The following is a 14,747-nucleotide window of genomic DNA, read 5'->3' as shown; positions in this document are numbered from 1 at the left end:
CTAAGTAAAAGAAACCCACTAACCCCAGTTGGGAAGTCATGGCTTTGTGAGTTATTCCTCTCAATCTCCTTATTTGCTGCAAAAAAAGTTTACTTTGTGCCACAACTCTACCTGGTGTAGTCTCTGCTTATAACTTACTGAGGAACAAAGTCACATTAGATAGTTACACGCAGTGTCTGGATCTGTGCCTGTAGGTAATGGGGAGCCACTAAAAAAGTCTCAAGCAGGGGGAGTAACAGGACTGGATTTGCGTTTAGAAAGGTGAAAGTTTGCTTGCTAGCAGTGGGGAAGGGTCAGAGGGAAGGATTGAGAAGCCTCTGGTTTAGATTGTTTAGGTGTATTGACTAGTAGAGTGTGTGGCCCAAAGTAGATCTCAATACTAATATGCTTTGATTAAGGGATTAAAAATGAAAGATATGAAGATTTTGCAATGTCCAAGAAGTGCACTATTTTTAGTTCAGTTAGCTTAGAAAATGGATGACCGGCATTTGTCTCTTTCTTTTTTTTTTTTTTAATTCTATTTTTTTTTTTTTTTTTTTTATGATAGGCACACAGTGAGAGAGAGGGAGAGGCAGAGACACAGGCAGAGGGAGAAGCAGGCTCCATGCACCGGGAGCCCGATGTGGGATTCAATCCCGGGTCTCCAGGATTGCGCCCTGGGCCAAAGGCAGGCGCTAAACCTCTGCGCCACCCAGGGATCCCTATTTGTCTCTTTCTTATACCTGCATTTTTTTCCTACTCCCCATGAAGATCATAATTAGTATTAGGCATTTCATCAATGTAAGTTAGCTAGTAGAATATACAAATCTGGGAAAAGATGAAAAGTTTTAAACACTGACATGTAATTAAAAGTTCCATGTTCATCATGCTAAGAGATTACACTACATCATGGTAGAAATTTGCATAACAATGCATTTATAGCACAGTAGGCAGAGTTCTGAAACACATAAATGTCAGAAATCACAATGGAAAACACAGCTCCAAAAGACCATTTGCATTAATTACTGCTGGACCAGTTCCCATAGCTCTTCAAGGCTGACAAGCAGTGTGGGCAAAATACTAGGTGGGTAACCTTTTAGATACGTGTATATACTCTTAAATGAAAGTTGGGTTTTTGTGCCCTACTTTTGAAGATCTACCGCAAAACAAAAGGTTTCAGACCAGCCTGCGGTGTCTTAATAGCAAGGTGAGTCACGGCATTTTATAAATTCTCCTCTGGTACTATGGGTTGTCCCATAATGCTTCCCAAATCACCTAAAATATTCTTCTTCTTGTTTTAATGAAAGAATTTGAAAGACATAGTAAAAGAAGATAAATGTCTCTTTCTCCTTACTTGGATCATTCTGTGGCATTTAATGTAATTAAAATTGTTAAATAGCACTCTAGACCACTAAACTAGCAATAGAGGATGAGGTTATTAAGACTTTTAAAGTCAAGTGTCCTAAAACCAAAACAAAAAAAGATGACACTGTCCCAATGAATTAAGGAACAATTTTTGTGTAATGATTAAAGCCAAGGTGGCCTCTGCCATAAAATCAGAGACTGATGAAACAGCTTGCAAATTTTCTGTGCCATTTCTTTTTCATGCTGTCTTTTGTTTATTTTACAGCTAGCAAATTCCTCTATAAAAGGGTTGGAAAGGGAAAGATGAGTGTATATATTTTTAAGTTCATATCTAATTGTTAGCAGTCCTATCCTGAGATTTTAAGAGGAGGGAGCCTTGGCAACCTCTAACATTTACAAAGAGGAAATTGCTGTGGTTCACCTGCATGGAACCACAGCAGCCACCACTGCTGTCCAGCAACTTCCACTGATCCCTTAGGTCTGTGCCTGCGTGTTTTCTGCACACTGTGTTATGTCTATATAATATGCCTTCATTGTACACTCATTTCCCTTCCCCAGCACTCAGCATATCTATAATTCAATAATTAAGCATATAATGTTTTCCTCTCCTGCTATACCCTCTGATCCATAGGGACAGAGACTGTCTCATACATCATGATTTTCCCAAGTATCCAGCACAGCACTCCACTCAAAAAAAGGGGCTCAGTAAATATTTGTTGAAAGAGTGAATGCTTACACAACCAAATTCCACTTGCCCTCACTCCCTCGGATGACTAAGAGTTGACTCTGATGTCACAGTTTGTGCTTCACAGCACCTCCTGGTCTGCTGTGAGGGCCTAGGAACCTGTCCACTCCTGGCCAGAAAACAGCAAATAGATCTTCTAGGACACCCAGGAATGATGAAGTGGACAGCTCCTCTTTCCAGACATTCCATACATCATCCTCAAGATATTTTTCTGTCTCCGTGACCTCATGCAAAGGAACAGTTTCAAATTTATTGCTTTTATTTTTCTTCAACAAAAATTCTTTCTAAACACTTCTACTTTGCTATAAACTCCTCTATCCCCAACCTATTTCTGGCTCCCCCATTGGCTTCACAATGACAAATAAGTTGAAGCTGTGCCTGCGATGAAGACTCAGCCTCAGGCAGAACACAGTCAACACAAAGCAATAACACTATCCTGAACAGTCCAGCGCAGACTAATTACTCTGAACTTACTTCCTTTAGGTGCTACCTCGGGAGGTTTCTGGACACTCCTGAATCAACATGGGCTTCCACATTGTGAGGTGCCGTGACTTTTTCATCATCAGAAAAATAACATGATCTGGGAGCTATTTATGTTAAAAAGAGCATATATTGCAGGCTATGGTTAAGAAAAACCCCCAAATCTTCTAGAACCAAGATTCCAGTAGCAGCTAAAGTGATCCTTTCACCTGCCCTGTATTTTCCTAAAGCAGACTATTTTATTTCAGCAAGCTCTTCCTCAATTTCTTCATTTAAGATGTGCTTGGAAAGGGAAGATGACATTTGGCCAGACTGGAGGGATGATGGCAGTGTATGGCATCCGGCACACATGTACATCGAAGGGATCTGTAAACACATACTTTAATAATGCTGATGAAATACTTGTATTTTAAATCATAGTATGCCCAGAAATACCTAAATTTGTGGAATTTAATTCAGAAATAATAATGTATGTCTCAAGTAGTAAAATGGAATATTTATAATACAAGTGGAGTTTCTGTAGCTCTTGGAGCAATAGCCTCACTATTCCCAGACTTTTTACCCCCAGGTAACAAGACACCAACTGTTCATTTTCTATATAGCCATAGGAAATCCTTCCATACCTTAGGCTGAATAAAGTAACTTTATTTTTTATAATATACCATGTCGACAACATAGAATCAGAGGGCAAATTGATCAAAAAGTCATCTATCTTCAGATTGATCTTTTCAACTGTATTTTCCTATTTGTTACAACAATTGCAAAAAGTTTGACGAGGCAATGGGTAGAGCTATTGTTTTAAAATTATAGGGATCACAGCACTGCAGAGATTTTGTATTTGACATGAACAACACAGAGACTTTTCATGAAAATTTTGATAAAAGGACTATTGAAAGACCAAGGCTAAGTTTCAAAAATTCTTGGGAATCTTCCTTTTGCACACCCATCAACAGGATGTTCAGTATTTTTCTTTTTAATCATTAGCACTAAACCTACATCGTTCTGTTGTCATCACACTGATGTCTAGGATGTAATGATTATTATTAACTTAATAGGAGGACAATATTATGGGAGTAGATCAAATTTGAGACCTCCAACCATGTCTAGTATAATGTACTAGCTCTCAGCCTGGGTCTGAAACCCCAGGAAAGGAAGGTCATGGGTAGACTACAGAATTATTGTAGGGGATCTGAGAAACTCTATGGGAGGGCACTTAGTACTATAAAGAACTCGGTCTCTAAGATGTAATTTTCTTTTATTTTTCTTTTTTTAAAGATTTTTATTTATGTGATAGAGAGCGAGTGAGCACAAGCACGGGGAGGGGCAGAGGGAGAAGGAGAAGCAGACTCCCTGCTGAGCAGGGAGCTGATGCAGGGCTTAATTCCAGGACCCCAGGATCATGATCTGAGCCAAAGGCAGTTTATTAACTGACTGAGCCATCCAGGCATCCCTAAAATGTAATTTTCAATGGTAGTTATTTCAATAAAAATTAATTAATTGGCCTCCATTGGAGTAAGAATATTTAAGTAGCATGGCACAGAGGTTAAATATGCAAGTTTCAAAGTCAGACAGACCCATCCTGATTTCCTACTCTATTACACGGAAACTGCATGACCCTGGGTGGGAGGTGGTTACTTAATTTTTCAAACCTCAGTTTCCTCTAGAATTAAATGAGACAGAGTATATAAATCCTTAAGCATACTGCATGGTACATAGAGAATGATCAATAAATATATCTTTAAAAAGGAAGAACAGAAAAAAAGGACTTTAAAAAACAACTGTGTTATTTATATGCCTGGTATCTGAAACACTTATGCATCCTTCCAATTGGCAACAGAATACTGCACTTAAAACAAATTAATGTCAACTTATCTGCCATCATAAATTAAACTGAGACAACTCTCACTTTGGAGAGACAGATTATGCATATGTTAACCATTTACTTCTATGGCTTCTCTAAACTCTTGCTTACTGAGTTAGGTTTCATAAAGGCACACTGCTAGATTATATTACTGTAGTTTCAATTTAAAAATTTCTTCAGGGACACCTGGATGGGTCAGTGGTTGAGCATCTGCCCTCAGTTCAGGGCATGATCCCGGAATGCCAGGATAGAGTCCTGCATGGGCTCCGTGCAGGGAGCCTGCCTCTCCCTCTGCCTATGTCTCTGCCTCTCCTCTCTGTGTCTCTCATGAATAAATAAAATCTTTTTCAAAATCTCTTCAAACAACTCCTACTTAATATTGTATCATTGATTTAATTGACTTATAGCTATAAGAAATAGCTACAAGTCAAAATATCTGCCATGTGTAAAGCCATATTCCAATGTGACTCAGTATTTCCACTTTTAGGAACCTATCATAAGAACACATGTGTGTGGGAAAGGATTAATGCAGCAGGCTTGGATTGCTCAAACTCTGCACATCCTCAAGAAGGGACTGTTTTTTAATAGACTGGCCCTTGGCCAGTTCCTGGAAGCTGAGCTTTTGGAATGTTCTGACTGACAACGTGTTCTCCATGCCTGAAGCCTTGGACCACAATCTACCAATTTGCCTAGATGGTTTACAAATTCAGCAGTTGGTCTCTGTGACATAATTAAAACCCTGGACAACCAGGCTCAGGTGATATGCCATTATACATCAGTGTCGAAGGAATTAAATACATCTGTGACATTCCACTGAGGTGATTCTTGGAAGCTTGTGCCTGGTTTCCTCTGAACTTTGTCCCATGAGCTTTCTCTTTTTGCTTTTTTTAAAATTAAAAGAAAAAATTATTCGGATCCTTTCACTGTTAGAAATTGTAACAATGAATAAAGCAATGTCTGAGTCCTGTGAGTACTTCTGGGGAAATCATCAAGCCTGACGGCAACCCCCCAACAAAATATGTTTTTGGAAAATAAGTTTACTGCAATGAATTGTTTCATGATATTAAAACACTGAAAACAATTTAAATGAACAGGAGATAAACAGTTCTACAAATTAGGGTACATCAACATAAAGCTTTTATAATATCATTAAAAGTAACATTTTTCATGTATTTATCAGAACATTGGAAAACGCTTGGAATATAATGTTACCTGAAAAAGCAAAATCCAGAACTGTGTATAAAGCTTCAACCCAAGTATGAAAAAAGTTCCCTACCTGTACAGAAAAAAGACTGGATGGGACTATGCCAATATATATTAGTAGCTCCCCATGGACTGTGAAGTTATGAAATAGTTTATTGTTCATTTTTTCTATATTCTTCATGCTTTTTCCTAGAGAAAATTATTATCCTATTTTTATTGAGTTAATATATTTCAGTGCCAAATTAAAACATGCATGGAAAAATTCTGACACGAAGATAAAACTGAAAAATGAATATTTTCTTCTCATCACAACTTCTCCTTCAGTTGGACACCACACAAATAGTAGCTGTTAACTACTTAAATGATACTTCTACTCCTTTTCTATAAATATACAAAAATGCATTCATAAAAATATTTATTTTTATTTGGGGTTTGGCAAAAATGTGATTTCCTACAGTTTTCTTAACAATGTATTATGGACATCTTTCCATATAATTCATAGAGATCTGTCATATTCTTTTGAAAGACTACATAACAATCTAGTGAATAGATGTATCATAGCTTATTTAAATATTTACATATTCACAAATATTTAGATTATTTCCAATTTTTTAGTATTATAATCAATGTTGCAAAAAAAAAAAAGTGCCTGTACTTACATCATTGCTGCCTAAGCAAGAATTTTCCTGTGAGATTCCCAGAAGTAGAAACACTGGATTATACATTATATACACTTAAATTTTCATAGATGACAAACTGCCCTCCAAAAGCTTGTACAAAAAAAAAAAAAAGCTTGTACAAACTTATATTCCCATTAATGCCACTATAGTGCTCATTTGCCATATTCTTCCTAATGCTGGCTATAATAAACCTTTTTAATTTTTTCTAATCCAAATGAAAAAGATGATATCTCATTTAAAAAAACTAAATGTATTTCGTTAATAGCGCTTTTGAACATCTTTTCATGTTATGGCCATTGACTATTTTATACTTCTACTATGTGAATTACCCATTCATATCTTCTACCTATTTTTCCAACTGAGTTGTATTTTTCTTATTTGTTTTCATATAACACTTTGCTGTAGCATTTTCATTCAGTTTATCTCCTTAATTCTGCGATGCCTTTCACTGTAGAAAATTACGCTTTTATGTAAGCGTAAACAGCTACCAGTTTTAAAACATTTCCAGGTTTCATATCATGTTTAGAAAGGCTTTCCCTAATCCAAAATTTTAAACTATTTTCGAATCATTTTATTATTAGAATAGATATGCTTAAAACAAAGTTGTTGTCCACTATGTTGTTCAACATAATATTTTTTAATTCACAGAATTAAATCTTAAAATCTTAAAAATTTGTGTTAGGAAATAAGCTTCTTTCTTCTGAAGAAGTGACATGCTCTTTTCTTCCCCCCTGGTTGTATTTCTTCTTTTGCTCTTGTAGCCAGGAAACTCTGGATCTAGTTTTATTAGGATTTTCTTTTTTTATTAGTTGGAGTTTTATCCTTTGAATCTGGGCTATTTTGTACCCTTTACTGAATGCTACTTTGGATCTTTTCTGAAGTCAGAGAGGAATTAATAAATAAGCTAGAAAAATGACTAAAGAAAAAGGCAAGTGATAACATGAATAATTAATAAAAACCTATTATATTTAATTTAAACTTTTTCAGGTCATAGTTCTTAATCCACTTTACAATGAATTCGTGATCTGCTACAATTAACTGGAATCCTGCTGCTAAGATTATAGATCTCTTGCTCCTACTCATTTATTAGTTTATAACTGTTCACCTTATTGTGAGCTTCTTAAAAGTAGAGCTGTTCTAAATATCCTTGAATCCAACTCATCCTACAGCTTAGAATAAGCACCCTGATGTCTCCTGAATGAATGAACCAGAAAAAAGTCACCCACAATAAAAGCTCACGTCAGAAATCTAGGTTAAAGGCAATAGCCAAAGTACTCCCCAGATATGTCCTATTGTGGGTATATGTTGTATCTACAATTGTGGATGACAATAATTGAGCAGAGAACCCAAAGATAAAAGAGCTCTGCCATCATTAGCCTGGAATCACCAAGGGAAAGAAGCAAAGCATCGCAGTTTATAAATATTTCCAATAACATGGGTTAAAGCAAGGATGGGTGTTATCTAAGTAATTAAGATAACCAAAACACCTTACGGTCCCAAGAAATCCAATTATTTGGGATTTAATTATAATCTGCATGCCTATCTTTTACTTTTTAAGTAGCTTGATGGCACAAGGCAATGTGAAAACTGATTTTATTTTTGAAACCAGATTTTATTTAACTTAGAAATTCAAATGAATGGAATAAAGGCAAAGCTAAAATTCAGTGATAAAATTAATTTTTTAACAATATATTACTTCACATCCTGAGTCTTGGTTTGCCTCTCTTAATTTGTAAAGAATAGTTTTCCCCATACCTCCTAGGGTTTTTGTGAGGACAAAATTAGATTCAGTAAATTCAAATGTTTTATAAAGTAATACAAAGTGAAAGAGAATTCCTGTTATCAAGATCACATGGCTTTCAGAAATCTCTTATGTAGCTGAAATATTTGAAAAGAATAATAAAATTTTATGGGCTTAAATACTGTTGCTAACTTCTCTTTCCTACACACCTGATATACCTGATTTCCATTTAACTGTATTTCAACTAATACAATAACTCTTTCAATACATTTTATTATATTATTATATAATACTGTAAATAAATATTCAAGTAGAGAGACTAGTCTAGGTAGTTTAATGTATTCTATTAATCAACTTTAATCATGAGCAATGTATGGTCAATGTTGTTTCATATTCTATAAATGTACCGATTCCACCTGCCATCATCCTGAGCTATTTTGAAGTAAATCCTAGAAAGCATATCATATCATGTATGAATGTTTAAAATATGACTTTTTAAGACCATAACCACAATCACTACATCATGCTTAAAATATTAGCAATACATTCACATTTCCTCAGTTATCTTTGACAAAATTTTTGGAGTGTATTTAAATTGGGATCCAAAATAAGATCCATACTTTGCAATTGGTTGGTATGTCTAAATTTTTTGTAATCTACACACTCTCCCTCCAACCCTTTCTTCCTCCCATTTTTTTTTTACTTTTTCTTGTTTTTTTACAACTTTTGTTGTATAAATCAGTTTTTGTCCTATAGCATTTCTCAAAGTCGAGTTCTGCTACTTCTATTTCCATGCTGCTATTTAAAATGTTTCTCTGTCTTTGTATTTCCAGTAAATTAGTAGTTAGATCTAGAAGCTAATTCAGATTCATTTTCACCTCAAAACTAATTCACAGGGGCACCTTGGTGGCTCATTCAGTTATGTGTCTGCCTTCTGCTTAGGCCATAATCCCAGAGTCCTGGGATTGAGTTCCACATCAGGCTCCCTGCTCAGCCAGGAGCCTGCTTCTCCCTCTGCTCCTTCCCATTACTCCATGCTCTCTCTCGCTCTCAAATAAATAAATAAATAAAAATAAAATCTTTTAAAAAAATAATTCATAGATAATGTATACATTTTCATCAGGACAGTTTATAATGCCCGGTTGTATCTTTCAATTGATGGTCACTGCCTTCACCTCTGGTTCATTACAGCTGTGAAAAGGAGATATGCTATCCTATCCTGTTAGCTAGAATATTTTTATAAGAGAAACTTCCCTTCATTAACTATTTGGTTGACTTGAGGTACAGACTGAACAGAAGCCGAATGTTTTATTATTTTTCTTTTTTACCAGCTTCCAAAATAATAGGTGGTTTCTTAGCATCCCCCAAAGTGATTAGTTGCTGTCTATCTTTTGTATCATTATGCCCTTGTGGATATACATATATTGTGGTGAGTATTAGTCCACCACAGCTGTTATGAATCTTAGTGATATTCAAACTTTTTCTTTTAACTAGTATGAGCTAATTCAGTTTGACTCTACAGTCCTTTTGATATAACTCTTGTAGTTCTTCTTGGCTTTCTGGCAAGGTAAGATGTTCTAAGATCTACAATTCCTACCTTGGACCTGGAACTAGCCATTTCTCCAAGGACTCCTATCTCCCTCTAATGGTCAATGTATTTAGAGATCACAATCTGGGTACTGGGGTGATCCTTATTACTGGTTTAGTCAGCATTTCTAATGAAAGTTAGAGATAGGAATATTTTTTTAAATACCTTTTTCAAAGGTAAATTTCAGATGAGTTCATACTTTCTTCTGTTATACTCAGTAAACTCTTTGATATCTAAGTGCTATATCCCATTTATCTCATAATACACAAATTCAGAATAACAGTAGATTCAGAATCATAATATCAACACTACCAATGATATAATTACTGAAAAAAGTTTAAGATGTTTTTGACTTTCTTTCTGAACATATGATATATACTATTAGAGCTGTATAATCAATTTGCTGTTATAAAGTCACTTGAAATAGTTCTCTGTATGTTTATGTCACCAACAGGCCATTCAGTTACTTTCATTTAATTGAACTTTTGATTTTTAGATATCACCTTTTAAAAGTTAATGTTAATTTACAATTGTCTAAAATATTTATCTGACTTCAAAGTCAAATCTACAAAATAAGGTATACTTAAAGTCTACGTTCTATCCCTATGACCTCTATCCTATTCCTTCTTCTCCCCTGCAGGTAATCATTTTTAAAAATTTGAAAGTTTGTTCTTCAATTGCTTGTTTCTTAATAGAAGCAAATATATAGTTAATTATATATGTTATTTACATAAATTTGTTTGTATAATTATGTATGTTATTATATATAATTTATAATATAGAATTATTATATTTAATATATTATATATATAAATGTCCCTATTGTTTAGGAAGAAAGTAGGCTTCTATACATACTTTTCTCTACCTTGCTTTTATCAGGTAATGATGTCCCTTCAGAATCACCTTCTGTAATATGTGTTTTCCCATTCATTTAACAGCTATATAGCACTGCATCTTGGATGTATCACGATCCATTCAGCTGGTCCCCATTAACGGATATGTGAGTTGTTTTCAGTATTTTGCTATTTCAAACAGTGCTGGGCACCCCCGGTGCCCAGATTGTGATTTTAAATACTTTGTGTCCTTTATTTTCGCTAGTCTACCTTTGGAAGATTCCTAGAGGTGGGACTGCTAGGTCAAAGAACAAATGCTCATGTGATTTTATTAGATAATGCCAAATTCTCCTGCAGAAGATGTGTACTCTGTTCTATACCACCAGTAGTGCATGAGGACACCTTTTTACTGCAGCTTCACAGCAGTGGATGTTTTCAACCTATTGGAATTTTGCCAACTGACTAGGTGAGATACTGTAGCCCATTGTAGTTCTACTTTACATTTTTCTTATTATAAATGAGGTAGATTATTTTTTCATGTGGCTTTTTCTGAGAACAACTGTCCAAATTCCTAGGCTGTTTTTCTACAAGAGTGGTTCACAAAATATGACCCCTAGGTCTGTAGCAGCAGCAGCATCTGGGAAATCGTTAGAAATGCAAATTCTTAGGCACCACCCCAGACCTACTGAATGGGGAAATATGTTCTACTAGAAGGTGATTTTTAAAAAAAATTTTAAAGATTATATTTATTTATTCCTGAGAGAGACAGACAGAGAGGCAGAGACACAGGCAGAGGGTGAAGCAGGCTCCATGCAGGGAACCCCATGCGGGACTCGATCCCGGGACTGGGATCCCAAAGGCAGACACTCAACCACTGAGCCACCCAGGCATCCCTTTTTTAATTTTTTTAACTGAAGTGCATACCTTATTCAGATTTCCACAGTTTTTTCCCTATTGTCCCTTTTATGTTCTAGGACCCTATCTAGGATCCTACATTTACATTTAGTTGCTATACCTCTTTAGGCTTCTCTTGGGTATGAGTTTCTCAGACTTTGTCTTTGACAGTTCTGAGGAATACCACTCAGGTATTTTGTAGAGTGTCCCTCAATTGGGATTTGTCTGAACCTTTCCTCATACTGGGGCTCTGGGTTTTGGGGAGGAAGACCACAGAGGTAGAATGCCATTGTCATTGCATAATATCAAAGGTACACTATTATCAGCATGACTTATAATAATGTTGATGTTAACTTGGATCATCCAAGGTAATGTTTGTCAGATTTCTACTCCACAAAGTTACTCTTTGTCTCCCTTTCCAAATTGTCCTCTTCAGAAGTAAGTTGCTGTGCACAGTCTACGCTTAAAGAGTGAGGAGTTATTTTTCCTCGTCTTGAGGGTATACCCCATAGAAGGTGATTTTTAGGGGATAGCATTACATGATAAAAGCCAGGTAGAGAAAAAATATGTATAATAGATTACCTTTCTCCTAAACATTAGAGACATATAATATATATAACATGTAATAATAATTATCAATTACTGAATGAGATACACTGGGGATAAGGCCCATTAATCTGTGTTTTAACAAGCTATGCAGGTGATTGTAATGCACTAAAATTTGAGAAACATTCACCTATATGGTTGATTCAACATCTATATTAACTTCCCTTAAACTTGTCTAATTGTTTTCTATTTAAACTAAGGCCAAGGGACGCCTGGGTGGCTCAGCAGTTGAGCATCTGCCTCCAGCCCAAGGCGTGATCCTAGAGACCCAGGATCAAGTCCCACGTTGGGCTCCCTGCATGGAGTCTACTTCTCCCTCTGCCTATGTCTCTGCCTGCCTCTCTCTCTCTGTCTCTCATGAATAAATAAATAAAATCTTAAAAAAAAAAACTAAGGCCAAGCTATTAGTAAAGTGGAACTGAAAGATTCAAATGCCATGCAGCATCCATGCATTCATTGGTTGATTCACCCAACTGTTAACAAATCGACGTTAAGGATGATTTTATATCACTGTGGCAGACAGTGAGGTACTGTGCTAAAGCAAAACAGACATAGTCACTGACTCCAGAAGCTTTCCTTCTGCTGAGGAAGAACAAAACTTAAACAAGCAATTTAAGTCTTACCCAAGAGGGTTACAAGGTGATACTGCAACCTAGAGCAAGGGGATCCAGCTAGTCTAGTGGTTAGGGAAATGCAAATAAAATGAACATTGAGAAAGTATTTTACTCCCATCAGATGGACTAAAGTCTTAAAAAGGGATCATACTTATTCCTAGCAGGCATATAGGTAGACACATGAAGCATTGCAGCATCTTTAGAAGGAATCTAGTGATACCTATGAATGCATCAAACACAGCAATCCATTCCCAGGAATCAATCCTGTAGAAAGAGCGCCACTCATTCAAGGCCATTTGCTGCAGCAGTGTTCCTAGGGGCAACACTAGTTACAAAGTGCCCACAGTGTGGAAAGGTTGAATACATCCTGGTATATCTATATTGGGCAGCCACTGGAAAGAGTGAGCCATACTGTGATTTGAAGGTATTTCTATGATGTGCTCTTGGAATAAGGAAAGCAACATGTAGAAAAATGGGTATAGAGTCTCAATTTTAGAGGCACCTGGGTGGCTCAGTTGGTTGAGTCTCTGCCTTCAGCTCAGGTCATGATCCCAGGGTCCTGGGATCAAGACTCGTGTCAGGCTCCCTGCTCGGCAGGAAGCCTGCTTTTCCTTCTCCCTCTGCCCTTTTCTTTACTCACTCTCTTTCCCTTCCTCTCTCTCTCCCAAATAAATAAGTAAATAAAATCTTTAAAATAAAATAAATTCTCAGTTTTAGAAACTCACATAAACCCATATATGTATGTTGGTATGTGATCATTTGAGCATAGAAGAAAGATATGAAAGAATAGATACCAGATGGATAAGCCTTGTACAATGGATTAAAATAAAATAAAATAACATGCAACCTCCCCTCCTCTTTGTGCCTTTTCCTATAGTGCAGAAGATGGGCAACTCACAATTGCATGCCTGGGCACCCCGCAGACAGACAGAGGTACCTGAGTGAGATGAGAGGGCCACGTGTAGGCCGCCTTGACAAGAACCTTCACTTGTTACACTTTTGCATTAGCCGACTGCCCTGCCTCTGGTCACCAGCTTCATGGGTATGGAGGGGCAGGGCATCCCTTCTGTGGGCCAGCATCTAGCAGACACAGCTTGGTTCTGGAGCCCTTCTGAGGTAGCTGCTGCTCCCTGGATCTCAGCTTTGGTGGTGTGAGCCAGAACTAAAGGCAGGGAACAAAGCTTCCAGATCCTTATAGAGGTGGTAACTTCTGTGGGGTTCCATGAGTCATTCCTGAAGGTACAGTCAGAAGCTTGGTCCTACAGTTCTTCCAGTGATTTCATCAACACAGGAATCCAGAGCCAAATGCCAATCTGCCTAAAATAGCTTGATTCTTTTTTTTCTTACAATCAAAATGTATGATTCAATGGGTTACCAGTTGGAGGAGGAGTGAGAGACAGTTGTGAGAATTTAGACATATGAATATATGAAAGTACTTTGAAAATAGTGATATTATTGTTATTATTAATTTTAAATGCCATTTCAAACTCATCTATCATCCCATCTAAATAACTGATGTACAGGGGGGCTTTGAAAAGACTTCTTAATACAGAAAAGGCACTCCACTGTGCAGCTTCTCCAAGGCACATGGTCTTACCAGCAGGTGTAGATGTGGATTTTGGCGCTGGAAGCAAACTCCTGCGGGGTGTTGTCACACTGGAGGATGCTGGAGGGGCTGCCCGGCTGGCCGCCTTGGGTGTGTCTTTGGAAGGCAAAGCTGCCTTCAGAGCCGGCTGGTCTTCATTCCCAAAGGTTGACCCTGTGGGAGGCAGACAGTGTGTTAATTATAACTTCATGAAAAATGGATGGACCCTCCTTGCCATTTGCAATCGCCAACCAATGCCAATACCATCATCTGCTTTAGAACTCAAACTGACTCTTAGCAAGTGGCCTTGAAAAGCATTTCTCTGGGACCAGAAGCAGAAAAATGCTCCATTTAGTCTGACAGCAAGTCTGTCACTCAAATGCTCTGTGCAAGGGGCTACACAAAAGACAAGGGCAATCTCTGAGGATTTTATACCTGTGCACGTGTGCGCGCACACACACAGACACAGAATTTGCTTATGTGGAAGTGTAACACACAGGAGATGAGCAATCCTTTTTTGAAAACCAGTGTGAGTGACCTAGGAGAGTTGAGAATAAGAGAGATGCATACATG

General features: G+C 37.0%; 1 protein-coding gene across 6 annotated transcripts in view; it reads right to left on the bottom strand.

The window, feature by feature from the left end:
- Positions 1-14,747, bottom strand: part of MTUS2 (microtubule associated scaffold protein 2) — a 577,843-nt gene that overhangs the window by 181,882 nt on the left and 381,214 nt on the right. For all 6 annotated transcript variants that reach the window (XM_055317371.1, XM_055317370.1, XM_055317369.1 and 3 more), the window contains one exon: positions 14,187-14,348. In XM_055317371.1, the coding sequence (XP_055173346.1) occupies positions 14,187-14,348 (162 nt within the window). The remainder of the gene's footprint in view (positions 1-14,186; positions 14,349-14,747) is intronic.

This window comes from Nyctereutes procyonoides, unplaced genomic scaffold (assembly GCF_905146905.1).
Source record: "Nyctereutes procyonoides isolate TBG_1078 unplaced genomic scaffold, NYPRO_anot_genome, whole genome shotgun sequence".
Classification (NCBI taxonomy): Eukaryota; Metazoa; Chordata; class Mammalia; order Carnivora; family Canidae; genus Nyctereutes; species Nyctereutes procyonoides.
The sequence above is the reverse complement of the archived record's forward strand: the minus strand, read 5'-3'. Positions and strand labels throughout refer to the sequence as shown.